The 27,438-nt window shown below is 42.6% G+C and overlaps 1 protein-coding gene across 3 annotated transcripts in view; it reads right to left on the bottom strand.

Moving 5' to 3' along the window:
* LRSAM1 (leucine rich repeat and sterile alpha motif containing 1) overlaps positions 1–27,438 on the bottom strand; it is a 3,131,994-nt gene that overhangs the window by 1,638,204 nt on the left and 1,466,352 nt on the right. For all 3 annotated transcript variants that reach the window (XM_069609805.1, XM_069609807.1, XM_069609806.1), the window contains one exon: positions 4,677–4,807. In XM_069609805.1, the coding sequence (XP_069465906.1) occupies positions 4,677–4,807 (131 nt within the window). The remainder of the gene's footprint in view (positions 1–4,676; positions 4,808–27,438) is intronic.

Genomic DNA, 27,438 nt, shown 5'->3' with positions numbered 1-27,438 from the left:
ATCTTGTCTCTTGATTTACAGGTCTCGGGGTTGGGGGATACATTTCACTGTATCTGGAAGTTCCATTGAAACAGAAATACCCCTCTTTGCCCATTCCACTTTGGCCCCTAAGATTGTTTCCAGACCCAGTCTTGATTACAAAACCACCTCAAAAATTTCTGTTAGGGGTATGTGGAAAACTAACTCACTCGATCTATATCAGACGAAGCAAAGAATTTTAGGTTAGGAATCATTTCTGAAAGTATTCTTGTACGATTTAACAGGATAATCAAATGATTTTCCCCCGTCACTATTGACAAGAACAACTTGTGGGTATGGATTTCCTCCTTGGCTTTATTTCCCATTTGTATCGGTCTATGTTTTTCGTTCTCGACAGTGGTGTGATGCCCATATAGTTTTTTTGGTTTCTCTGCTCGTCTCCATCAGATCTATCTTTCTCTAAAACTTGTCTAGCAGTCGCCAACCTGGGTCTCTGATCCTCTACAAGTTGTGGAATCGGAACGCATTGTGGATTTCGTTCTTTTTGGCATTCTATTGTGCGAACTTCAAAAGATTGCCTAATTTCTTCTCTTTGCTTAGCCTTTAAGAAAATCAGTGCTATCTTTAGAGGTTCTTTATGAGGCTCCGTGTGGATCCCTATTGTGATATTTTTCACTTCCAGTTCAGAAATCGGGCCACCCTCCTCCCCCTGAGGTGGAATCCTTTTTTTTGAGCTTTTTGTTTGTGTTTTTTTCTCTCCATCTCAGGGTGGGCACCCTTTTTTTTGTTTCTTCGTTGGTCATCCACATTCGTCCCTTTCAGATTTCGAATGAAGCGTTTAGCATCCACACTTCGATTTTTCCTCTTTGGATTATGGCCACTGAATGTTTTGGGGTAAATATGATCGCATGGCACATTTTCCTTTTCTTCTCTGATCATTTTTTTTTCTACGCTTCTTCTTCCCATTTATTTTCTTCCGTTGATTGTCCACTATTTCTTTAGCTATTGGAGTTGAGATCTCTCCCACATCATCTACGGAGGGCATAGCAAAAACCTATTGCTCTGCTAGTTGTGCCAACCAAATGAATCCTTCCAGAACTGAAGCTGATAACGGTGAATCATCCGGGTTCGTATTCAAAGGATTTACTGGAAGAAACAGAGCATCGTGGGCATCTCCCTTTCGTACCTTCTCCTCCTAGATTGGCATTCAGTACGATTAACTCCTCTCTTGCACCCTCCCACTGTTCCATCAGCTCATCCATCTTTAGTGCTTGGATTTTAGACTGAACGAAACTTCGCCAATGTTTCACCTACTGAATCATTCACTGCTGACTTTAAAGCCAACATTGTTGATTTGTTAATTTCTAGATCCTTCGTAATCTCCAACAGCGTTCCAGAGTGATGATGAACCTCTGTTTTTAGATTTTCAAAGACTTTCACCAGAGAACTCAGGACAAAATTAAGGGCAGCAATGGTTGGAGTGCCGAGTTCCTGAGGTTGTTTCATTCTGGCATGCCCTCTCTAACTAGTGTTCTGCTGTCTCTCAGTAGAGATTTTTCTCAGCGGTCTCTGGCCACTCTGGAGACCTCCAATAGCGCAGAGATTGCGTTGAGTTCCAATGAAGAGTCTAGAACTGGTAGGCTATCGATAATCACCCGATCTTCCTCTGACAGATCGATATTATTACCCTCATTTTCTTTCTGGGCGTCCTGTATATTTGCTATACGTTGATCACTCCTTTACTGATCATTGGAGATCTCAGTCTCCTTGGACTTCGCTTCTATTGGGAAATAATCCAGAATTGTATTCTTCATTCTAGTGGCAGTGCAGGTGTATTCCAGGTTTGGAATTAAAAGATCTTTTATAAACCGCTGTGCTGGTGTTGATTCTGCCATTTCAGTTACCTTTCTAGTTGGAGCTGGTTCGAAGCCTGAACCCGTAGGTAACTGACTGTCTATAGGGAAGATACTTTTTGGGGGGTAGAATCTTCCACCCCCTGATTGATATGGTCTAAAAATTGTTCTTTCAAAATGAATAGGGTTTTCGTCCCAACCAATTGGGTCATCAGGTTTCGGAGCTCTCACGTCCTCTCCTGCAGTTGTACTGCAAAGGTTATATAGTCTTGTCATTTCAGATACTTAAGTGGTTCGTGACCAGTTAGCAATCCCCTAAAATCAAAACAGCAGGGATGCCAATTAGCCCTGCTACGTAACAAGGAATTGAAATCCTTGTGAAGATTTGCATCACCCCACTTGATCTGTCTTCCACACTTCAGCACGGGTCAAAGACAATTAACAGTTCGCCCACAGCCCACAGTCCCTGGCTGAGATACAAAAATATCCTTCCTGAATAATGAGCTTTTAAAGTAATTGAGAGTTTGCCGGTCGGAAGGGTCAAAAGCTGAACGCCCACGGTCCCCGCCTAAGTTTTGAGTATAGTCGCTGTGGAGCGAGAGCGGGAGTTCGAACAGTAATAAGGGACAAAACAGGGTTTTTATATAGAGAAGCTGATTACAGAAATAAGTGTATTCAGGTGAAAGAACTGAGTTATAGGGGAACGCTCCGTTTACGCAGGCTGGCACTTCAATAGCTAAAACCCGAAGAAGCAGAGAACTAAACTCAGAAGCACAGTAAACTGATAGACATACCCAATTGCCCAGTACTTTGTCTCTGTCTCTACCAAACAATGGAACACTCAACCAGTACTCTGTTAACAAGTCCACAACTGACACTGCGCCTATGGCGAGGTACGGACTGCCTTCACCATGATTAGGACCGCTAGTGCCAGTAGGAATGGAGTGGAGGTGGGGGTGAGGGGGATTTGGAGTATGAGACCGTATCACAAGACACAACTTGCAGGCGGAATTGGAGTATGGCCACCCTGAGAGTTGTTAAAAGTCCACTTGCCCTTCTTGGAGCAGGGGGGATGGGTATAAATGCCCTCAGGGTTGTAGAAAAGCTGTTTACTGCTTACCGCAAGCCTATCAGGGCGGGGGGTTCACCTTCACCTACGCGATCCCAGGCTGCGGCCCCAGCTCAAGGAGGCTGCCTGCTGCGCCAGTGCTCGAGGGCTCAGTGGCCCAGTGTGAACACAGCCCTGCCCAGCCCAGCACAGTACAGCACACAGCATGTCCAAACAGGTCCTCCCGCAGTAGTCCTCCCACTGCATTTCTGCAGCGTTTCCTCTTATAGGAGTTCAAAGAAGGCACCTGATACACACACATCAAGCCACACTGAGCTCTGTGCGTCTCCGAGTCTCACACAGTGCAGCCGCTTCCGACCTGACAACTGTTACTCAACTATCAATCCAGAGGCATACTTTGTGCGGATCTGTGATCGACATCTTCGAGTCACAGTCAGCACACCTCTTGAAATCGGTCTTTGGAGTAGACATACTCAAAGATCCTTTACTACGCAATAGAAAATTCGCTCAGGTGTTCGAAGCGTGCTGTATATGCAGAAAAACTGAACTGAAGCAACGGGTGCGGTGCGTGCTATTTATACCAACGTCAATGTCACGGCGAGTGCAGGGATGAAAGCCATCGAGGGACTTTGACTCAACAAAGCATGGCACCTTTGCTGTCGAAAATTTTCCAAAGCAGCATATTGATATATCAAAGATGAGGAATCCGTGGGAGAACACAATGCATTTGGAACAGTGGGCTAAAAAGCACACCGACATATCCTGTGGAACTGCCTGAAACTGAGAAAAGTTTGCCTGGAAGTAAAGGAAACAATTAAAGACATTACAAAAAGAGAGACACTAGCAGCCCCATGATAGTGGAGGTGGAACGTCAACTGCTATACACAGTGAGATCTAGGAAGGGATCCTAAATACACATATGCTATTGGCAGTGAAATTGGTACTCCTCACACAGCGAGATCTAGAAAGAAGTCCACCGATTGCAATTTGGTTTAATAAACTGTTGTATGTTTTGGCTGTGGAGAGGATCATGGTTAATATCAGAAACGCAGGGAGAAACTTGGGGAAGCAATCCGAAGCATTTCTAGGTTATATGAAAAATGAATACAATACATTCTCCTGTCCAATGTTATTATGAGCTCATAATCCTTTTGAGTTTAAAAAAAAAACGACCAGTCGTTCTGGCAATTTTATCATTCACATTGCTTTATTTCTAATTCTGTGTTGTCATTTGCCATAAATATTGTATACCAGTTTAATGAGATGGTTGGGCTGGATGGGTTAAGGAGGGGAGGAAACTCACAGGTTCAGAGTGTCAAGTCTGTCTGTATTAATATATTGTGCATTTCAGCATTTGAACTGAAACTAAAGAAAGAACATTTGAAATATTGATAACTCAAGCTCAAAGGCCAAATACGTGAATTCACATGTATTGGCAATACACACTCGGAATGGTAAGCAAGCATTCTGAACAATTAATTGATTGCAATGAAGATCAGCAATAATTCACAAATGCATGAATTTCTCCTCATCATCGTACCATTGATTTGTATTTAAAAAATGAATAACATCATACTGAAGGTCCAAATTGTAATAAATAGCACACTACACTGTACCACCACATGGCACGTGTGATGGGGTGGGTGCCGAGAACCAACATGTACAGTGGAGACGAGTTCATCAACAACTACCACATACAAATAACTGTTACACAGCAAAAGTATTCAATTTGTACAAAACATTTAATATATTCATAGATTAACTTTGATCCTAACCTGCCACTCTGTCTCTTCTCTCATACACCTGGACACAGTCCCATCTATGCAGTCGGCAGCAGAATCTACATGGTCACTTTCTAGAACGGAGAGCAGATACTGGGAAGGAGGGCAGTACTCAATACCACACTCTGCAAAGCAAACCATAAAACAAAGAAAATAACAATGGTGGCTAAGTTGAAAAACCAAGTACGTGCAACAAGGCCAGATCACTGGGTCCTTCAAGATGTCCAGGAGCACACATTTTGGCCAAGAGCATGGGTGGGTGAATGAGCTTATTATTTCCTAGCTGTCACACAACTGGCTATTTAAAAGATGGCCCAAGAGACCTACTATACATCAAATAACGTGTCTCATGTTCAAAGACAAGATTATTTTTTCCAAAAAGTTATTTCCAATCAAGATGAGTGATGGCACTTTTTAAAAATACATCTTTTTCATATGAACCGGTGATCCCACATCATCTACGCAATTGTTGTAATTACATTTCAACACACAATGATTTATTTTTTCATTTCCAGTGTACATGTGCCCACTGATCCTGAATGATTTGATGTTCCAAAGAGGATCCCATCCTGTATTGACAACCACAACTTTAACAAGATTCTGAAAATAGATTTCTTCTCAACTCTTCCTCCTGTCACCCGCTTTGCCTCCTAAATCTCGCCAAAGGGCCCTGAGAGTGATCCCTGGTGCAATTCTAAACACAATACTACAAAAATCTCAAATAAACAGGTGTGTAGCAACATTTCAATTTGTCAAGAAAATCGAAATTTCGATCCTCAACTATTTCACATACATCTATTTCATATACATCCTCCTTGCAACAGTTAGCAATACATTTATAGACTTTGTATAAGTTGCTCACATGTTTAACATTTGCAATTAACACTTAATTTATTTTTTTAATATAAAAAAGTTGTTTTTATTAGTTTAACAAACTTTTACAACATCATAATTAAAAAGAAACCACATTCATTACTAATTCCATTATACATAATATAAAAATAATTGATCATACATAATTTCAATTAATTTCTTAAATAGTACTGGCTCTGAAAAAGTCCTTACTAGCTCCTTTCTCCCCTTATCACTCAAACCAGCACTGACCAGGGGATTAGTCTGCGGTGTGCACCATACAAAATGTCAAACACACTTGCTTTGTATTTCCTTACATATGATGGACTCCTTGTTAACTATAGACTTGGTTTCCACGTGAGTTTGCATTTGCATTTATTATATGCCATTTTGGCTCATCTAATGTTCATTCAGAGTATAGGTTAACAACAATTAGCACATACCAATACACACTTACCTTTTATTTCAAATTAATTTTCAGCACTTTGAAACAGTCGTTGAGTGACGAACACAACTTAAATAACTTGGAACATTTTCTAGCAATTATGTTTTTCCTCACATTAAAAACAACACTGTTGTACAACACACAGAAACTGCTGAGCTACCAAAAGCACTCTCCCTTTATTAAAATACAAAATCCATTAAACATGGTTCCACGTGAATACGTCAAGCAAAAAGCACTGAAATTCGTATGCAGGGAGCGAGAAACGTGATCTTAAAAACATTGACCTACCCACTTTAAGTGACAAAGCACAATCCATTAATTTTCAACCATCGGATACAAAACTAGTGTTTTAATCATTTAATTAATTCCCTTCGATTTCATTGCACGCATTTCAGCAGTAAATGTATTCATCACAATCCAGTAGCCATTATAAATCTCTGGAAAGCAATCGGAACGTTCACAATGTGGTATATAATTACCAGTATAGAGAGCACTCACATCACTCCACGTTGCCCAGCACTGCTCATGCACTCGTGCATCCCCTCACTTACCTTGTCACTCGCACCAGGTCAGACTCCCTCCTTGACCCCTCCTAATTGCCTTCTGCTGAAGCCCATCTCAGAGGTGTGTGGATCTGCCACTCAGCTTCATTTGCTCAGTGACCATTTGTCATAGGAACGCTTTATTTTTTTATTCAGATTTTTCTCCTCCATGCTGGGTGCAAGAAGGTGAAAAACAAGAATGAAATTTAGAGTGTTAATAACCTTATAGATGCCACGGTTGTGGGGGTGGTCATGATCACTAGCCATAATGTCCTTCCTGTGTTTATTATCCTCGGCTTCACTTCAGCTAAAACTTATGGATGGACATTATCTCGCAATCATGGCACTTTAACCTCCGTCTAGAAGGACTAATTAACGATTTGCTTACTGAACAGAACTGAATTAAAACTTCTCCCTTGCTGTTCCCGCACACTCCCTTCTATGAACCCCTCTGCTCCTCCGCACCCAAGTGCTCATCCATGACAGATACTGATGGGATCAGCAATGACATCAAAAATAACATCATGGATGACATCCACAGAGGGGACTCAGAGTTAAGGTTGTTGTCACTTGTAACACCCCCAGAGTTTTATTGATATACATTTATTTCACCTATACAGTCTTAACTAAAGTTAAGTATCTTACCTCACCTGTTTGTTTGGCTGATGAACTTGTGGCTTGGCATTTACTCGGCTGCCACAGCGCTCGCACATCAAAGGGAACAGGTTCTTTAAGAAAATATCGGAGCGAAATGCCCGCTGGCCACGCCCACCCCAGAAGCGCAAAGATATAATCATTGCGTGGCTCCCCTTGTGGCGTTAAGCCCCGTGAGGTGTAATGGGCGCGACTCAGCTGTTGTGCTGTTGGGCGTGGGGGCGTCAGACCTGCTACGCTTGGATAAATCCACCAGTCTAGGCACGAACGATCCTCCATCTGGGCTGCAGATCTTTCGCTACACGCAGAACAATCAAGGAAGTGGGTGAGATTCTACTTAATTATTTAGCGAGGCTGATAGAAGAGGCACTATCACGGCAAACCACCAACTAACCTAGACTTTGACATTTTTGCAGGGTGGGGAGGGTAGGGGGAGAGACGGACTCTGCCGGCTCCTCGAGCTGTCGGGCGTTCCTCATCCTGTTAACTGTTACTTACCTATGTGACAGAGCAATTTTAGCCTTTTTAACATATGTTTTGTCTTTTTACCAATTTAAATAATTTCAAATAGCCAGTAAATATGGCGGGGGGCTGCAAGGTTCTCTCTCCCTCCTCCTCAATTTCCAAGGACCCGAATAAGGGACATTTTTAATCTTTGATTGGTCATTTTTAATCTGCATTTTATTGGTTATTCGTTATTTTTTTTTATCTAGTAGCTTACTGGTTACCCATTTTCTTTATCCTTGATTTTTGGATAGTAACATCTTTGCTTTATTACTTCTCAAATCTAGATATTTTTCTTCTAGAAGATGGCCCCTAAATTAAGGTCAAATAAAATGCAAAGAAGAAGGGAGATACAGATAAGTCTAAGGCTCAGGCCTCTAAAACTCACTCTTTGGCTCATAAAGATAATAAGGGCAATAAGGAATCAACTGCCTTAGAGCAGCCTAAAATTTCAGATTTTTTGACAAGTCATTTTGGTCAAAGGGGTAACATTATTCCCATGCCTGGGAACAGCTCTATAATTGACAATAATTCTTTACTTAATATGTGTCCGACTTCCACCTGCACTCTTTGGGCCTCCAAGTAGGTTCTTTACCGTCCCAGTTAGAGAAAAGTACTGAAGTTACCAATTCCAATAGTATAAATAATATTATTGGCACTAACTTATCCATGACTGACCTAGAAAAAAAATTGCACAGGACGATATCGTTTCTCTGACTGAGGACGATGTACGTGATGCTTGGAATGATTCTGAAATAATGGAGGGCAATTCAATTAACATGAGGGGGAAAATGGACTCCCTTATTGTAACAGTAGATATACTGTTAGGCTTTTGCACCAGGGTTGATAAACGTGTAACAAACTATGAAGGAGCTGATAACTCTGGCCAATGCAGATACGAAAGAATTGTAGACTTTAATCCCTGCTGAGTGGCAAAAATAAAATCTATGTGAACAAAAGGGCTCTAACGTTTCAATAATGGGAGATTTGAGTGAACTATGCCTATTGGTTAATGAGGAAAAAGTTGAATTGAGCCAAAATGCAGAAGGTATTACAGATAACACTGATAAAGAGTTTGTGCCATTGAGTGGGAAGGTGGAGTAAATAGTTATTGAGACACCTTTTGAACAGTCTCAAGGTCATAGACGTAGATTGCACCGTAAAAGAAATTACAAGAAAGGCTCCAAAAACAATCATTGTAAATCGGGCAAAGTCAAAAAGAAAGACTCTATTAGAAAGAATAGGCTAGCTTTAGCGGAAACCGCACTCAATGATATAGAAATTGCAAATAGATTCGAATTAAATGAAGAGTGTGGTGAAAGACAGTATTGCAAACAAAAATACATCTAAGGGAAAAGTTTTGAGTAATTGGCTGAAAGGCAATAGTAAAATGCCTACTATCGAGGAAACCATAGATCCCCAATTAAAGGTTAATATTCTAGAGGCTGAAGAAAATAGAGAACCAGCTGATAATACTCCGCAGGAAGAAAAAAAGGAATCGACAGTTACATTTTTAGATATACCGGTTAATCCTGAAAGGGGTAGCCTTAAACTTAGAGGTAGGGAGACCTAGAACATGGAAATGGACAGATTAGCCATGAGTAAAAATAGTAGGAGTAATGAGCAGACTATTGAGGAAGTGTGTAGGGAAAAACAGCTATTGTCAAGAAACAGTGGCAAAAGTATAAAGATCATCGAGAAAAATCCCACTGAAGATAGCCCTTACCTAAATAGAGAATGGCTGTTAGAATGTTTAGGAAAAATACCACAGTTGTGCAGTATTAAATCCTCCGATATAGAAAGCTATCTTGCCCAAGGTGGGGAGCTGGCAAAATTGGGCAATTGTTCAATTTGGCACAGCCGTAATTGTTGAATTGCTCAGAGAATACTCAGGAAAGATTTGGAACAATAAATATGAAATTGTACTGTGCAACAGAATAGAATTTCCTAGTAATAATAGACAATGCTCGATGGATGGTAACTCCCATTTGACCACCAGCCTAGAAAAATCTACTAAACCAATATGGATTCCTGATGAAAATTATAGATTGGAAAATTGAGTAGAGGAGTCCACTATTACGGTAATCTCATGGAATAGCAGAGGCTATCGCCTCATACTACAGAAAGAAAGTGCGCTTTTATAAAGAGCAGCAACATATTTGCACTCCAAGAAACATGGGTCCTGGGAACAATAGTAATGGATGGTTATAAAATCTTGTTGAACCCGCCAATCGCTGGGATAGGGGGAGACCCATGGGGGGGGGTCTCTGCATCGGTGTGAAATCCTTATTTAATACCAGAAAATATGAGCAATCATATCCCTCCAACTGGGTATTGTGTGCCATTATTGAAAAAATATTCTCGGGTAAAGACCTCCTACTGATTAATGTGTATTTTAGGCCAGGAGGGGAGGATTTTGAGGGAATAGAAAAGATCATTAGAGATGCCATTAATTGTTGACATGAAGAATTCCCCAACGGTCATGTAATGCTAGTGGGTGATTTAAACAGCTTTTGTGATGTGGTCTTGGAAAAAGTGGCAGATTGGACAGATCAATGTGGTAACTATGAGGCTATGCCCCCACTGAAGATGGGGAACTTAGGCTTGGGTATTAAAATATCGCCACAAATCAACAAGGGCATCACTTGGCTGAATTTACTTCATTACTGGGATCTAAATTATGTAGAGCCAACACATAGTAGTGGCACCAAACATATTACAAGGAGCAAGTGATCTGTGAGTTACAGGTTGGATTACATGTTTATAGATCATGGCTTGGAAAACAGAATAATACGGTTTGAGCATGTCTCTACTCTTCAAAGCGATCATTGTGTGCTAAAATGCCTTCTTAAAGCACATTGGGTAAGAGAGGGCATTGCAGGCGAAAGTCTAAATATACAAATCAATGGGGCTACAAATCAGATATGTTGGACGGAAAAAAACCTTAATAAATTTGATGAGCTGTTTGATTGCTTACCTATAGCGGGTCAGGATATTATTCTGAATGGACTTAAGGTGATTGGGGATCTCTTAAATATGGTGATGAAAACAAATAGTAGAATTGTCTCAATTGAAGAGAAATAAATTAAAGAGACAACTTTATGATTGTAAGATCCAGGAAAGGAAAATGCCATTGAAGCTTCACATAAATAATATTAAAAATTATGTGAATATTCACAATTTAGAAAAAATGCTGTCCATTAAAAATTCGCCCACCAAATATAAAAATTGAATCAGGGGGCACAAGAGCTATATACAGAACGCAAATTGGAAAAAATGATCCTGTCCTTATGCCGTATCCACGATTCGAAAAAATGTTGGTATCTATACAGGCAATACCTCACTGAGGAAATTGACTCTGATGTCAATACCATATCATTGGACATATGGGTTAAGTATATTAACGATCTGTATTTTGTAGAAAATGTGCCTATTGTTAGACAAGAAATAGGGTCGCCTGGAGAGGACAGAATCTTTCCGTTCCATTTGCAGGACATCTTGGCAATTAATAACAAGATGAAAGCGTCAAGGGCCCCTGGCCCGGATAAATTAGCCAATATTGTTATTAAGCGTAACCCTTTAACTGTGTCCATAGGGGTAGGCTATGGACTAAGTTAGTCGGATGGAACATAAATCTGTTGGTATTACACCTTCTGGGGGAAATGTACAGAGAGACATCTGTTACTATCTGCCTGAATAAGGGTATCACCAGATCCTTACCCATATCCACTAATTTGGGCTTAAAACAAGGATGTGCCACCTCTCCTGTGTTGTACAATTTATATGTAGTGGATATGGGGGAAGGATTTGATAATGTAAATAATTTCCCACCAAAGATTGAGGGGCGTCACATCAGTTGGTTGTCATATGCAAACGATACAGTGTTGATCGACAGGACGCCGGTAGGCCTGCAGAGGTCACTAGACGAACTTCAAAGATATGCTGCAGACAACAATTTAAAGATAGATGCTGAGAAAACAAAAATAATGATCTTCGGGGAAAGTAATGGCAAGCGCAAGAAGCCGAAATATCAATGGAAAATTGACACAGATTACTGAAATTGTAGAGGCATACCCATAGTTGGGCATGCCCATTTTAGGAAATGGAATGTGATTAGATCATACATTATTACTAAGGGTGGTTACTCAGTTGAAGGCCTATTAGAAATCTATAGGAGCTGTATTGTACCGGGTGCCTTGTACGCCATGGAATCTTTAACATCTAGATTCTTGGAGGACATGGATAAAATAGAAGGAAAATTGTGGAGACCTGCACTGAGACTACCCAGATCCACCCCTATCGCTGCAATTAGATGTAAACTGGGCCTTACTTCTCTCCACATTATGGAAAATTGCTGTAAGCTCTACATAAGAATGCTTTCACTGAAGGAAGATGGCTTGTTGAAATTAGTGGGAAGTTATATGACTAAGACGAATAATAGTAATTGTTTTTTATTAAAGACTTACTGCACACTACAATTAACTTCCTAAAAGATATCAATCGAAAGCTACCTAGAGAAATTGATGAGACAGGCCATCTTTTCAAAACCTTGAAAAGGAAATCAATACAGTGGGACATGTGCAATAACCTGGATTCCCTTGGAAATAAAACGGTTTATGGAATATATATTACAAGGATTAGAATCCTCTAGACCCAGAAGCTATCATTTGAAAGTTGTAAATATGGAATTCTAGAGGTTCATTATGTTATTAAGATTTCATCTTTTGCCATGTTTGGAGTATGTGGGAGGCTGGACAGGAATTCCAAGAGAGAAAAGAGTCTGTAGGCTGTATAAAGATACGGTGGAAACTATCAGACACCTGCGGACGAATTGCGTACAATTAACAGAGTTATATTATAGAAGGTATAAGGATTTGACTTGGGATCTAAGGATGATTGAAACAGATCAGTTCTGGTCAAGTATCTATATGGCTTCTTCTATGATGTATGTTGGTGCAGCCTATTTCATACGGAAAGAGATTGTCAAGAAATGGGAGGCTGTAACCGCTACTCGAATTGCTACACATGAATACCTAGCTATGTAAAAGACTCAGATGCTGGATCTGTTTTGACTATCTATTTATAGTGCTGGAATACCTCAGTGCATTTTAATGTCTCTTAATGTCTTTTAATGCCTTCATTGCTCAAGGTTCAGTATATTGGTATGCGATTGATTTACAGGTTATATAATATGAATTTGCATAAGAACTGCACAAAAATGTTTTAGTTTGTTTCATATGGTATATATGTTTTAAAATCGAATGTATCGGCATAGAATGAATTTGTATAAGTGTTTAAGGATTTAATGAACCAATTACACTATAAATACATTTTAAAAAAGTAACCATTAACCATGGCTTAATGCCTTTGGCATTCGGACATGGCCACTTTGCAACTATTACGAAACAAAGAGCATGGGCCACTATTTTGTTTTTATTGAAAAATCTACAGTTTTAACATACGTAAAAAACTTTTGTTTCAATTCCATTAACCCAACTCAAAAAGCTCTTAGAAAAAACCAACAGCCCTGCAAAGCAGGGAAAGGAGATAGATGCACAAAAACAAGAGAAAGAACACATCAACCAGTTTGTACAGAGCATGGCCCACTTGTCATGGCTTTGAGCCACGGAGAGAGACTACGGCCTTGGCTCATATCCCTTTTAGTAGTAAACAACTATGTCCCATTGGCTGTGGCCTGTCACCTGTCACCACAGCGTTCTGCAGTGGACCCTGCCACTTTGCACTAAGTATGGTGAAAGATTGTGACCAGTTGCCCACTTTGCCCCGATGCCCTTTAGTGGTAAATACCGATGTCCAATTGGCCATGGCCCCTGCTTCTTTGCACCAATTAGGGTGATACACTATTGGCTGGAATCAGTTTTAAAATCAAATAACCCTTCCAACTGGCCATGGTCTTTGGTAATGGCCAATGTCCATTGCCCTCAGCAGTGTCCCCGGCCCGTTCCAAACATTTTTTGTAAAACACTGTGGTCCACTGGTCAGTGTTTACCCTCTTTTTTGTTTTCCCCTCATATAATCCCAGCCAATAATTTCCTCTGAAAATTTCCCACAGAACTATAACCCTGAAAACCATTGCACAGACTTCTTAAGATATACATCGTTCCAGCTGAAATGCAATGACCCTCATTATGAGTTGGCCATTGTGGAATTAAGATGCTGGTATTCCCATATACCATCAAATTTCTGCATCAGCCAACTACAAGTTTGCCACTGAGGTGGCACGAATGACCTCCAGCTTTTAGCTGGAGGTCAGTCTGCCACCTTACCAGCAAAAATCAGCGGTATTACAGGTGCCAGTATAACTGGCGCTTGCAAATTCAATGGGACTCCATGGAATAGAGATTTACCACTGTCACCGGCATTCAGAATCCAGTGGACATTCCACCGGACCGAGTGCCAGTAATGGTATTACCATTTGCCGGTATCCTAGAGAAATGACCACCAGGATACTAGAAAAGTTGTAATGAGAGCCAATGTCTTTTGATTACGACTATGAGATGAACACGCCTTAGAATTTAAATGTCTTCTAAATCCCCTGCCGCCCCAACTCTACATGTGAACCCCTCTTAATATTTTGGGCTCTCCATTTTCCTCCTACAGTTAAAGTGCCCCTGATCCTTTCCTAACATATTTTGTCCACAGTTTCTTCCCATGACACACTTCAATCCCTGCATGGATCTCACAATTTAACTGTAATAATCCTGTAACATTACAGACGGAAATGATCTAACTGAACATTTCCTCTCTACCCCCCTGCAAAGTGGCCAATTCACCATTCGGTTCTCTTTCACCCTCCCCCACATCCTCCCTGATGTCAAACCTCCCCTGTCCCATCTCAAATATCAATTTGAGCACGTTTCCCACTACTCCTATTTGCTGACAACACGGTTAGCTTGTCCAAAACTGAAATAGTACAAAAGAAGTTATTTGTTATGTTAAAAGGATTTATAAGGCGCACGTTCACCGTAGGGCATCATGGCGCTCACTGGCAGAAAAGGAAAAGAACGAGAAAAGGATCAGAACAAGAGAGTTTTTAAGGAACGACGAAAGGAGAGGTGCTCAGAGGTGGCACTTGGAGCTTTTATTGAATTTTGCGATGATCATTGCCTGATCATCAACTCGGCTAAACCGAAAATTATGTGCTACGGCATCGGATAAATGATGGGCCCCTGGAGAGGGTATGTTCACATGATTATCTGAGGGTCTGGCATGCTGACAGTCTTTCCTTGGCTCCCCAGGTAATAAATACACAGACTGAAATGAAGCAAGCCTACAGGGCAATAATGGCCATACATAGGAAAAGGGAAGTACTTCATTTGAGACTGTAAGAAAGATCTACACTGCAAAAACGTCAGCCCAAGTCCTGATTACGCCTAAGCGGCTTAAGGCAAATAAAAACAAGTTTTTTTCACTCCTGGGAGTTCTAAGCTCCACAGCCAACATAACTGTAAATGACAAGGCTTGTGTAGATTTAAACTCTGAAATGCTGTCACTGAGGGGAGCAGTGGCCAGAGGCAAAATATGGAGAACCCCAGGGCCTTCACTCTGCAGAGAGATTGTGGAAGTACTGCACGCCTCATTTAATCATGAGATTATCCCATGGTTAGGAGGTACGAGGAAAACGCTCTGCAAAGTGAAAAAGGAGAATTGGTATACAAAAACCTTGTTCCATCCCATTAAAGGCAAAACAGATTTTTACTTATTTATTGGTCATTTAAATCAATCTTCATGCTAGACTCCTCAAGCTTAAGCACAGGACTAGGTATCAAACTAAATTTGCATGGCAAGATCTTGATCCAAAGGCAAGCGCATTGCCCCGAAGGTATCCTCTCAGCCCTACTGTTTTACTGGAGCAGCGGGAAGTCTGGTGGGCAGAGGCAGCCCAGATGTTGTGTGTAGCACAATATCTCAGACTAAAGAAGGTGGAAGTCTTCTCCTTTATTTGAATTTGATTATTAACAATGTGCATAACAATAGGATTATTCGATTGAGACTAAATAATTCAAATACCAGAAGCAATTAGCATAATTGGGGCGGCTATGCACAGTTGTTTTATAACTTTACTTCTTTGTTGGCGATGAAGACGATATTATTCACTTCCCCCTTTTTTAGTCTGGGGCCGAAACTATTGTCATTCAAATAAGAGCTTCAAATATGGGCTTTGAACGAGGGTCCACTGGAGATGACATTTGAGGAGGGATACACAGTTGTAATCCCTCCCATTCCCTGCCCCTAGCCAATGTAATCCCTGTGGCTAACCCCACCCATTCCTGCCCATCTCGGAACTGATTTTGTGTGAGCTCGGCCATGGAGGCAGCCATCCTAGATGACTGTCTCCAAGGAAGCTCTCCAGAAACAAGCCGGCCATCTTTGTAATTTGTAGTTTGTTTTATTTGTAAAGCGCACCATCAGGCCCGAAGACATCAGGGCGCAACTTGTGCAGAGTTACATACAGAGCATATAAACATACATAATTTAAGCACGGGGCAAATGTACATACATAATAATCAGCGAGAATATCAATATACATAATTTACAGAACAAATGATTTGCATGATACATAGAGACAAAAGTGTACCGCAGGCCAGATAGGTGGGCCGATGCTAGTAGGGCTGTGGTGTACAGAGCTTGTTTCAATGCTGATTGAAGAGCCAAGATTTCGTTTTGGACTTGAATGCGTTAAAAGAATCTTCAAATCTAATGGTTATAGGGAGGGCATTCCATAGCTTCGAAGCAAGGACATGGAAGCTTGCCCCCCGCTTTTTGAAGTTTGAACCTAGGGATCGATAAACAGTAGGTCTGGGCGGTTCTTTGAGGTCGGATAGGCGCATGGCGGGATAACCGACTGCAGAGGTATGGGGGGGCCTTATTGGCCAAGCATTTGTGCGTGAGGGCAAGTGATTTCAGGGAAATTCTCTGTTTGACGGGTAGCCACTGTAGATTGGTTTTAGATTCAGAGATGTGGTGGTTTCGAGGGATGTTTAAGGCAGCTCTGATAGTGTTGTTCTGGGTGACTTGTAGTTTATTCAGCTTCTCTTGGCTAGTTCCTAAGTAGAGGGCGCTACCGTAGTCAATTTTAGACATAATGAGGGTTCTGGCAAGAGTGACACTATTAGGGGTAGTCAGAAATGGCCTGCAGGCTGCGATGAGTTTGCAGGTGTATGCTGAGGCTGATCTGACGGCATTCGTTTGTCAAGATAAGGATAGGTTGGCGTCAAGGTAAAATCCTAAGGTTTTTGTGTCTTTTGAAACTTGGATGGTATTGCCATCAATGATAAACGACTGGTAGGACGGCTCAAGTTTGCTGAGGCGTTGCATAGTGCCCAAGATGAGGAGCTCCGTCTTGTCATCATTGAGGCATAACTGGTGTTGGGCCATCCAGGCTTGGATGACCAGGTAGACGTCATTCAGGGCCTTGGTGTCAGCTAATTAGTCTCCAGTAATGGGAATGAGTATCTGGGTGTCGTCGGCGTAGTTTGTGTAGGAGACACCCAGATAATCAAATACATCAAAGAGAGGTTTAGTAAAGACATTATACAGTGTGGGTGACACGCAAGAACCCTGAGGGACGCCACAGTGAATTGGGGAGGGATCGGCAGCTGTAGACTGAGAAAAGGCCCGTATAGATCTATTGCTCAGACAGGATTTGATCCAGGCCGTGGCTGACGGAGAGAAGTGGGCAGCTTAGTGGAGGTGCCTGCATAAGATTTGGTGATTGACCAGATCGAATGCCGCAGAGAGGTCGAGGAGAAGTAACATGGCTAGTTTGCCCTTGTCCTTCAAGACTTCTATTTGTGTTTTGAGATCTATTAAAGCGGTCTCAGTCCTGTGTCTGGGACGGAATCCAAATTGTCTAAGACCTAGAAGATTATTGGATTCCAAGTAATCTTGGATCTGCAGGTATGCTGCACAGTCTAAGATTTTGAGCAGGAAAGGGACAGTGGTTATGGGTCTGGAGTTCGTGGGTATGCTTGGGTCTAAGGAAGGTTTTTTAAGCAATGGGATCACCCATGCGTCCTTAAGGTTGTCAGGGACAATGCCTGTTTTAAAGGACGAGTTGATAAAGGCCGTAATGAATGGGGCTAAATCGTGGGAAGATTCCTTAACGATGGGAGCGGGGTACGGATCACCTTGGCAATTGGAAGGTTTGATCCTCAAGATGATGTTTTCCACCTCAGCAATGGAGCAGTGAGAAGGCAAAAAGTTTAGAGTTGGGCGAGTCAAGACGGAGGGCCCATGCAGGGGTGAGAGAGCGATTGTCCAGTTTCAGACTATCTTGTTGGTCTTTAATTTTGGATTGTAGCAAAGAGATTTTATTCAGTAAGGCTGACTGAATGTTGGCACACCATTTACTATCTTTAATGCAGGTGTCAGGGGGGTGGCTGGCAGTGGTCGAAGTGTACGAAAAGAAGTAGTGGAACTATGTTCCATGCTGACCTGCACCGCTCCCCACAAACCCCATCGCCACCCCCCTCCAACCCACAATACAAACTCCAAAACACATGCACATGCTTTTTAGGGGAACATTCAGTGCAGTGCACTAACAGTACAAGTTTCAACTTCCTACACTTTTATTTTAAAACAAAACCATTCTGGAACGGGATCTTTTTAAAATAAAAGTATAGGAACAGTAAAACTTAATGAAAAGAAGTAGAGGAGCACCGGTCCCTCCCACTTCGATCACTGGTGGCTGGAGTTTCAAGCTCTTAAGATCTTAAAGAGTTCCTTAGTGTTCGAGTCAGCTTGCAGGATGCGGTTATTAAGAGAGTCTTTGTTCTGAGCGATAATTGCTTCTTTGTAGGTGAGCGATGCAAGGAAGAAGCCGTCTTTATTCACATCAGAAGGGTGACTTTTCCAACGATTTTTGGCACAGCGTTTCACTTTGCGGAGTACTCTTAACTGTGGTGTGAACCAGGAGTTAAGGTGTGCTGGTGGTTTAGCCTTCCTGAGTTTGATGGGGGCGATAGAGTCTATAGCAGTGAGCATACTACGGTTGTAGATGTCTGCTAGGACGGTGGGATCATTACAGGAGTCAGTGGCAGGATTGAGAGATGGAAGTAGCAGAGGGAGGAGTTTCTCTTTGGTTATGTCCCTTTTATTTCTAGTGGGGAGGGCTGGAGCTATGACAGGGACACAGGGGGGTGGCTTCAATATTAAAGGTAATGATGTGGTGGTCTGACTATAAGCAGTGGGTATTGGCAAGGACATTCATATTGCAGTTGGAGCCGGCTAACCAGTCAAGGGTCCTGCCCTTGGTATGAGTAGGCTCTTGAATGTGCAGGGTGAAACCAAAGTTGGTTAGAGCGTTCTCCAGGTCCAGTGCAATGGGATCTTTTGGGTCACCAAGTCCCAGATTAAAGTCGCCTAGGATGATAATTTGAGTTGGTTTTGGTATTGTCGAGGAGGAGGGTGGCTTTTTCGCCGACAAAGGATGGTGCAGGGCCTGGAGGCCTGTAGATAAGGTGGAGGGTGGCTGTTTGATTGGGCGTTAGTGAGTGTTTAACTGATAGTAATTCAGCTGACTCAAATTTGGAGTTGGTCGACACTCTTAGATTAAGAGTGTTTATATGGATGATGGCCACGCCACCACCTCTGGCTTGGGCAGTGGTGCTGTCACATCGCGTGATACTGTAGTCGGGTGGTAAGGCAAGGGACAGTGAGGGGCCGGATGCGGCATATAGCCAGGTTTCAGATATGGCAATAAAGTCAAGGTCTGAAGATGTGATGAGGTCAGCAATGTCTAGTGCGTGCGCTGGAAGAGATCTGGCGTTGATAAGGGCGCCATTGATGAGAGGCAGTTTAGCCTCTATAGTAGAGGATTTCTATTGGTGGTTGGAGAGGGTGAGCACAGTGGTGTGTAGTGTTCGCTTGGAGAAGTTACTACGGGTAGATCGTGTGTGGAATCTTGTGCCTAATCTCTTGTTTCTGAGAGATAAAGAGCAAGGTTGATTCGGAGTAGGTTTCCTAGCGAAGTGTTCCAGCCAGAGGGCCGCGTCATTGAGATATAGGTTGGTGTAGTTGTTGATGTAGTGTAGGCCTAAGGTGGTGGTCGCGGGGCCCATTGTAGGGATCACACTAGACAGAGTCAGGTGGAAGGGACTTAGGGGGATCAGAGTGTCGGATAATCGGCTGTGGGGGAAGTGTGAGTATCTGACTGGCAATGGCTGCCTGAAAGGGCAGAACGTGGTACAGTATAAGGAGCGCCCTAAGGAGCATGGTGGTAGTGCAGGACACCTAGGTGCAAGATAAGTCACACGGGCAGTGGAGGAGGAAGTGTGAGCACACTGGCGCTTAACTGTAAATGCAACCATGAACACAGGCTAAGAATGTTGTAAATGCAACCAAGAACACAGGTACCAGGCCACCTAAATTTGTGATAGGCAATATAAGCTAAAATCACTGTAAATGCAACCATGAACACAGGCTAAGAATGCTGTAAGTGCGACAGGCGAATAGTGGCTCACCTAAATCACAGACAGAAAGCAAGGTGGGTGGGCAATGTGCATAGACAGACGGGCATCGAAGTATGAGCAGGTGAGGTGCAATATGGAGAGAGTGGCAATACCGTTGCACTGTCAACAGTGGTATCTAGTGAGATCAACTGTGTATATGTGATAATTGGTAGCAAGTTCATTACGCTTCAAAGAAAGCTCTACTGAAATACTAAAGTGTCACTAACAGTAGTACATGAGGGGCAGGATGGCTCTTACCAAGCATAGGTCGCCGAATATAGTGGATTCCAGTGACTTTGAATGGGAAAGATACCAAGCATCTTCCAAATAAAATGATACATTGAATCATGCGAGTATAATCTTTTAAAATAGCTAAAGTAACTTTTTAAAATAGCTAAAGTAATTTGCATGTTGGAAGCTTGTTTTTTTTATGCATCCATTTCTGATTGGGTATATTTTTAGGAGGATCTACACAGCCAAGAAAACAAACCCTTGCTTGTTCCCTATGGAGTGAAATGCAGTTCCTCAATTAAGCGTTTGGTTACAGGGCGAACTGGAATATCCGCAATACACCTTTAAAAAGGCTCGCGTGGAGCACTACGTGGAGTGCCTGAGGCCTGTGCAGTCGTCTGGATTATGCTGAGATCTGCTGAGGTAATGGCCGCGATTAACTGGCCAATAGGAGCTAGACTGTCATCAGAAACGTGTAACATCTTATCAATTGCTTCTGAGCGATTGGGGCACACACGTCTCTAATACACTGGAAATCGAGGCTGTGTGCCTTTGGGAGTTTAGAACCAATTGCAGGTCTTTCAACTTACCATGGTCGTGGTCCATGGCACAGGATCTGCATTGTTTCGAACTCCAGGGCAGTTTACATCGGGTCCAAGGCTTTGCTGTAGTCTGCCGTTTGCATGTCCATTAAACCTTCGGAAAGCCTCATCACGGATACCGAAAGGGCCAGGCATTGACACCTCTCTGCCTCCAGAAAAGAGCCCCAAATAATGAGGTGCACTTGTTTTTGCAGGTGATCAGTGATTGATCATCATCCCAGGTTAGCTGTAACTGTGTTACTTATGTGCAGGAATGGGAGGAGCCCCAAAGCCACTTCTGTTATACCCGTGACAATCTATTTTTATGGTACGCCAAAGCAATTCTCGTGATAGTCTTGGAATGTTTGGTGCAGTGTTTTTATCTTGCTTTCTGCTGGCACAAAACCCTCAGCAGAAACTGAAAGGATGCCACAATGATTCCCTGTGAATAACGCCAATGGATACTAACAGACCTATACCCTGATGTGGCTAATCATCTGAGCAAAATTGAACACTACACGATTAAGACTGCATGTTTGTCTAGGAATAGACAACAGTGTGTGCCCTGTGTTAAAATGGCATTAGTAAATGCTAATCATGTTGCCGGTGACTATAACCTGGCTGTGTTAATGCACAGTATTGAGAAGTGCAACATCGTAGCGTGTGCTGTCAGGCATACTACTTCCATAGCCACTAGTGCAAGGACTTTGCTCCCTGGGATGGCCCCACATACCCTTCAGCATTTCTGGCTATGTTTCACACCCAGTCTGCTCCATGCACACACTTTCCGCTCAGATGATGTTTCGGAAGCTAAATACCTGCATATGTCAGCAGAAACGCGTAGAATTAAATGTGCACATTGATTGGTTACCTAGTCCGGATTCTTACAACTAGAGATGGTGAAGATACATTTTGATGAGGTGTGTTGTTTTTGTGTGTGCCCTTTTTCAACATTGTCAGCCTCAACCTGCAGTTTTGGATTTGGTGGGTGATTTGTTTTGCAATTTGATTTGAGGGATCTACGTTGGCCGATACTCTGGTTTGGTGGCGCACACATTTTTCATTTCACTTTTCTGAGTCAAAGCAGACTTGCAACGAGTGTGGACTGACAAGCTAATATATCAGCTACTCAATGCATTGCTCTCGCCAACCCTGGACCCTTATATATAAAAACAAATATTAATGACGTCTGAATGACTGGCTGAATTAAGTGTTTAAGCATCTTCCCAGACTGGAGGTCTATGAGCTTTAGGACAGAATGTATGGCCAAGAATACTTATCAGGGAAATTCATCACTCGTAGGTCTACTCTTTCCCATCACAGACCTTACAAATGAAAGACAGAAACAGGAACCCCATTTCTACACCAAATACATGCAAACTATCCTGCTTCAAAACCATTCCACAAAGGGTACTTTATAAAAAGTTGGAGCACCCACAATTATTTGTATACATATATATAAGCCACAAAAAAGGGCCTAAGTTCCAATCATGGGGGCTGCTGTGCCTGGTCTAAAGACTGTGACAATGAGGATTAGGGCTAGGAGTAATGAATATTACTGGTAAGTAATATTGGCATTATACCCATGCCTCTCTTACTTGTCACAGTTACAACTGCAGAGCGCAGTGGTGTGTTGCTTGTTGCCAGGAAGCTTTGGTATCCTTGTTTTCCATTGTCATTTGGCTTTCTGAGTCTTTCCTCGCTGATGACCTGAGAAGGAGAAGCCAGCCCACAAATTATCCTGCACTGTCGCAGAGCGATGCAGAGTGCAGTAGAGGGTTGCTTTTTGCCAGGAAGCTCTGGTATCCTCGTTTTCCATTGCAACTCGTTTGGCTTCCAGAGTCTTTCCTCGCTGCTGACCTGAGAAGTAGGAGCCAACCCACAAATACTTGTTCACTGTCACGGAGCGACCTGGAGTGCAGTGAGTGTTGCTTGTGTTGGCAGGGTGGCGGGATGCCTGGGTGCCCTGATACACGCCGCTGACATAGACCTTCACCTACTAAGAACATGGAGAAGTTATGTTTTTTTCCCATGCCACAGACAAGACTCAGAACTAAGACTCAGGTAAGTTGTCCTTTGTCTAACTCTAAAGAGTCTTTTGCAACAGAATGAAACCTCCCGGGGAACATTTACTATGGGTAGGCATACCCCGGTTTCAGTCGCCATTATGAAGGACGCAAAGAATTGGCTGCAGGATTCCAAGGGGGGAGTCGAGTGCGGGGGTTTGATCTATGTTTTGAAAGCGAAGAAAAAAACACAATAAATTCCTGCAGCCCTCGTTCCTCCCTCACCGAACCCAGACAGATTATCTGCCGTTCAGGCCCCTCTGAACACTTAGTTGGGCCATGCAGGCAATGCATCTAATTTTTCCTTGACTCCTCTGTGTGAAGGCCTTGCGGACCAAACTGATGCAGAAATTCAACAGAGTGAGAAGACAGAGATTAATCCCTGCTCTTTCATCAATGACTGCAGAAGCGAAAAATTAAATTCCTATATCTCGTGCTTTTGCGACAAAGGCAGCAGTGGCGTCTTCTCCCCCTCCATCACTACAAGGGGAATTAATTGGGGTCGATAGCTCAACGATTTCATCTTGCTTGTACCTCAAACGCAATAGCGTGGGGCAGCTGTTAGAAAACTTAGAAGTGCTCGTGGATGTGTACGTCTGCCCCCAACTTGCATTGATTTACCTACGAAGTCACCTCTGCCTGCTGACAAGCTCGGTGGAGAGGATGGGTCAATTGCTGGAGATGAGTTGTTAATCCTACGGAATACTCCATGGGCAAAGAAAGAATAATTGAGGAACCTCATTAGCACCTCTAAGAACCATCCTATGATAGAGATCTCTACTCCTCCCCTTATTGCTAATCACATCGAAGAGGGGGCCTCTAGAGGAGATAACGTCTCCTACGCAGTCGCCAGAGGAGGCCCGTGAGAACTATTCCCAGTGTGCATCTCCCTCCTACATATTGAATTATCCTCCTCCGGCCGTCTCACAGGTAAACTGGCCCCAGTTGGATAGGCAAACTCAAACGTCTAAGATAGCAGCGACATTAGGGAAGGAAGAAGTGGGTGCTGATTTGCATTTGGGGTCAGTCAATATGCAAAAGACGAAGCTCTCTACTCTTTCCTTGGCCCCTTACATGAAACTACATGAGACCATGAACGATAATGTGAAAGCTCAGGCGACACTCTTGCCCAGGATCCACTCTAAAGTCATATTTATCTAATCTGTTATTGCTTCCTTGCTGTTTAGGGTGGATCATGAAGTCAAGTGTGCCTATTTGGTGCAGAAAACATTGGAGCATGCTCTGAAATTGGACAGAGCCGACAAAAATTGCCTTCAAAACTCAGTAACGGAACGTCTGCAGTTAGAATCTCTGGTGCACAATAGAAAAGAAGAGGGTCGAATTGGCTGTAACAAAAAAGATAGCCCTCAAGATAATTCTGCCCGTTTTCAAATCCATCTTGCCAAAGAAGATAAAAATGGGTATATCAAGCAGGCCTTGGACCCAGAATTGGACCAAGAGCCTCATTCAAAAATGTATCTGGGATCCAAATTAGAAGAGAACAGAAAATGTGAAGAATTGGTTACTAGTTTGCACAAGCAGGCACCTACGGAAAACACTGGCAAGGCAGCATATTTGTCAGCAACTCATTTAACATCAGTGACGTCTGGCCAGGAAAGTGCAGACAAAAATGCAGAGTAATTTCAGGTTTTTCACAAAGATAGAAAAAAGAAGGAATCTGCCTGCCCTCCTAAAGCAGCACCTAGTACAAATAAAACCAATAATTCTTCCTTGCCTCCTAATTGAAATAGAATTGACAGCCAATCATTCCTCAGAAACCTCCAAATTCCTACTCCATCATGCCCAGCTTCGCTTACTCAAAAACCTTCCCTGCCAAGAATAATAGAGGACACCCTTACTTTGAAGGAGAAAGTGGCTAAGACGAATGGTCAACCAAAGGAGAATTCTCCTGTTAATGACTTGATGGCGGAATGTTTGGACCTTTCCACTTATTCTATAGAGGAAGAAAACGTTGACGCTGTGGAGATGACGTCCTTAGACTACCTACCTTATGATTTGAAAAAGGTAGAACCATGTAAGAACCTGGACTCCCGTCAGAACACGTTACCTATTCAAGAAGTGGAGTTGGCCTTTGACTCATCAATTGTCCACCTAAAAAACAGCTTGTATCCTGGGGATCAACAGCCCCGGTTTCTGACTCTAGAGGAAAGACGCGATAGGCTTACTATTAACCGTAAACCAACATTCCTTGATAGATCTTCAGTGGTGACAACTGTGCAGGAGCAGGAAACAAGAAGGTCGGATAAGAACCTCTCAGCTAGAGGTGTGTTAATAGGCGGGACCCTAATGCATGATGGGTATCAAAATGCCAACCCATTAAAAAAGACACATATAAAAGGTGTTTCTGACCAGATTGTGGACTTTGAATGATGGATTTATCCTACACCGTGCAAATGTGATGTGAGTAATACACCAGCTGCCTACCCTTCATTTTTTAAACTCTGATGACATTTGCATTGTGGAGTTTCCCAGAAAAGGCTGCCTGGATAGAATGATATTTCATTTAAAAATGAGCAGTATGAAAACGGTGCTACTTGAGGCAGCACATCTGCTTTTATCTATGGGTTACGACTTGTTGGATACCCTAGATGAAGCAGGGAGTGTGCCCCTTCATCGAGGCTTGAGCAATCACTCGGAGCAACCTCGTCAACCTATTTTATCAGAAAGACAAGATAAGGACTTGAGCATCGAGAATTCGATGGGGCGAACCCATAAATCCCCTATGGATGCGATATCCGATGAGCTGGGTATACAAAAAGGAGAGAAGAATCAAAATCACTGGATATCTGCATTCTAAGAGATTAATTTCAGTCTTGGAGCATCCTATTCAATTTTGAGGGAGCGAGCAAGCTAATGGGATTTCTGAGTCACAACTGATCTCCCCAACGAGCCTCGCAATTCCAGATGGCATTTTGAAACACAAGGGGTTTTACTCATTTAAGTTCTGACCCTATGATCCTCTCTGGTACATTCAATGTCATCTGTCGGCAAGAGACTTGGCTTGCTACACTTCCGATTCGGGATAGGTATGCAGCGTTTTTTAACCCTGCATATAAAGGCGTGAGGGGACGTCTGGCGGCAGGCCTTTTGACCTTTGTAAAGCTGGGAGTTGGTATTAGTATAGTGGATGTTATTAGTCCCATCCACATTGTGCAATTGGTGATCCTATACATACAGAAGGAAGACTCTGAGGCCTTGGAAGTGTTACTAATTATTAATGTCTACTGGAACTCCCTGAAACGGACTACGGAAGCTTTCTTGAGCATAATGCTGGACTCCATGGACGACCTCTCATTGACGCAGATTACCCACTTTACTATTGTGGGAGGAGATTTTAACTGCCATGGATTATGCTCAATAGAGTCTAATAACCTGGCAACTACAAAGGCTGAAAGATTACTGGAATTCATGGAGGATAAAGATCTGCATATCTTGAATGGTCAAACCCTGTGGAGACATCCCTGCAAAACCCACATGGTCGGGTATGGGGAAAACCAGTATATTGGATTATGTCTTTGTTTCGAGGGCATTGCTACATCGAGTCACTAGTTTTGAGTTGATTGGTAGAGGCACAAGAGAGCATGCCCTCTTGCTCCTAACTTGGAATTGCCATCGCTTAAAGGTGGGTGAAAAAGTGTTTTGAACATTGAGACCACTTGTGATGGGACCCGCTTGAGACTGAAAAATCAAGATATTCTTTCTTTAAATGCTCGCTTTGCGGAGCATTTAAAACAGGCAGGCGAGTCAAACTATGCTCAGTTCCTGCGTGAATTCATGTATATACCTACAAAAAATAAAGCGACTGCTTGCCCTCTCAGACACTCCTTTGATGCAGCAGTAAAGTAACCAAAACTCCTTCTCCGTATAGACCTCAGGAGAATTTCACATGCTCCCCTTGATCAGCGAGTATGACTAAGAAAAGAAGGCAGATCTATAAGAACTGGCTAAAAAGGCAAAAGGCTTCCTTATTACAATCAGATGCTGAGGTAATGATGACATCGATCTTGAAGAAAGACACTAGAACAACATGGCAACTGCTTAACGAGACAGGCCATCTGAGCTCAATGTCAGTGGCTGGGGTGGTTCGGGAAGAAAGCTGCATTGAGTTCAGGCTATTAGAAGCAAAAGATAACATCTTGCCACAAGAACCTGAAGTTGATGTCCCTTCCTGGCCTTTTTCTCTCGACTATCAGGACGTGGAGCTGCTTATTAAGAAAGTGAATTCTTCGAGAGCTCCAGGCTCAGATCACTAATAACATGATAAAGCAATCACCAGAGCTCTGGATTCCGTTAATTCTAGATGTTTTTCATCAAACCTTTCAATCTAGATGAATTCTGGAATCCTGGAAGAAGGCAATCATTGTCTAGATTTATAAAAAAAGGCAGT

The sequence above is a fragment of the Ambystoma mexicanum genome, chromosome 8 (genome assembly GCF_040938575.1).
Source record: "Ambystoma mexicanum isolate Mex_15411 chromosome 8, UKY_AmexF1_1, whole genome shotgun sequence".
Lineage (NCBI taxonomy): Eukaryota > Metazoa > Chordata > Amphibia > Caudata > Ambystomatidae > Ambystoma > Ambystoma mexicanum.
This window is presented reverse-complemented; position numbering and strand designations above follow the sequence as displayed.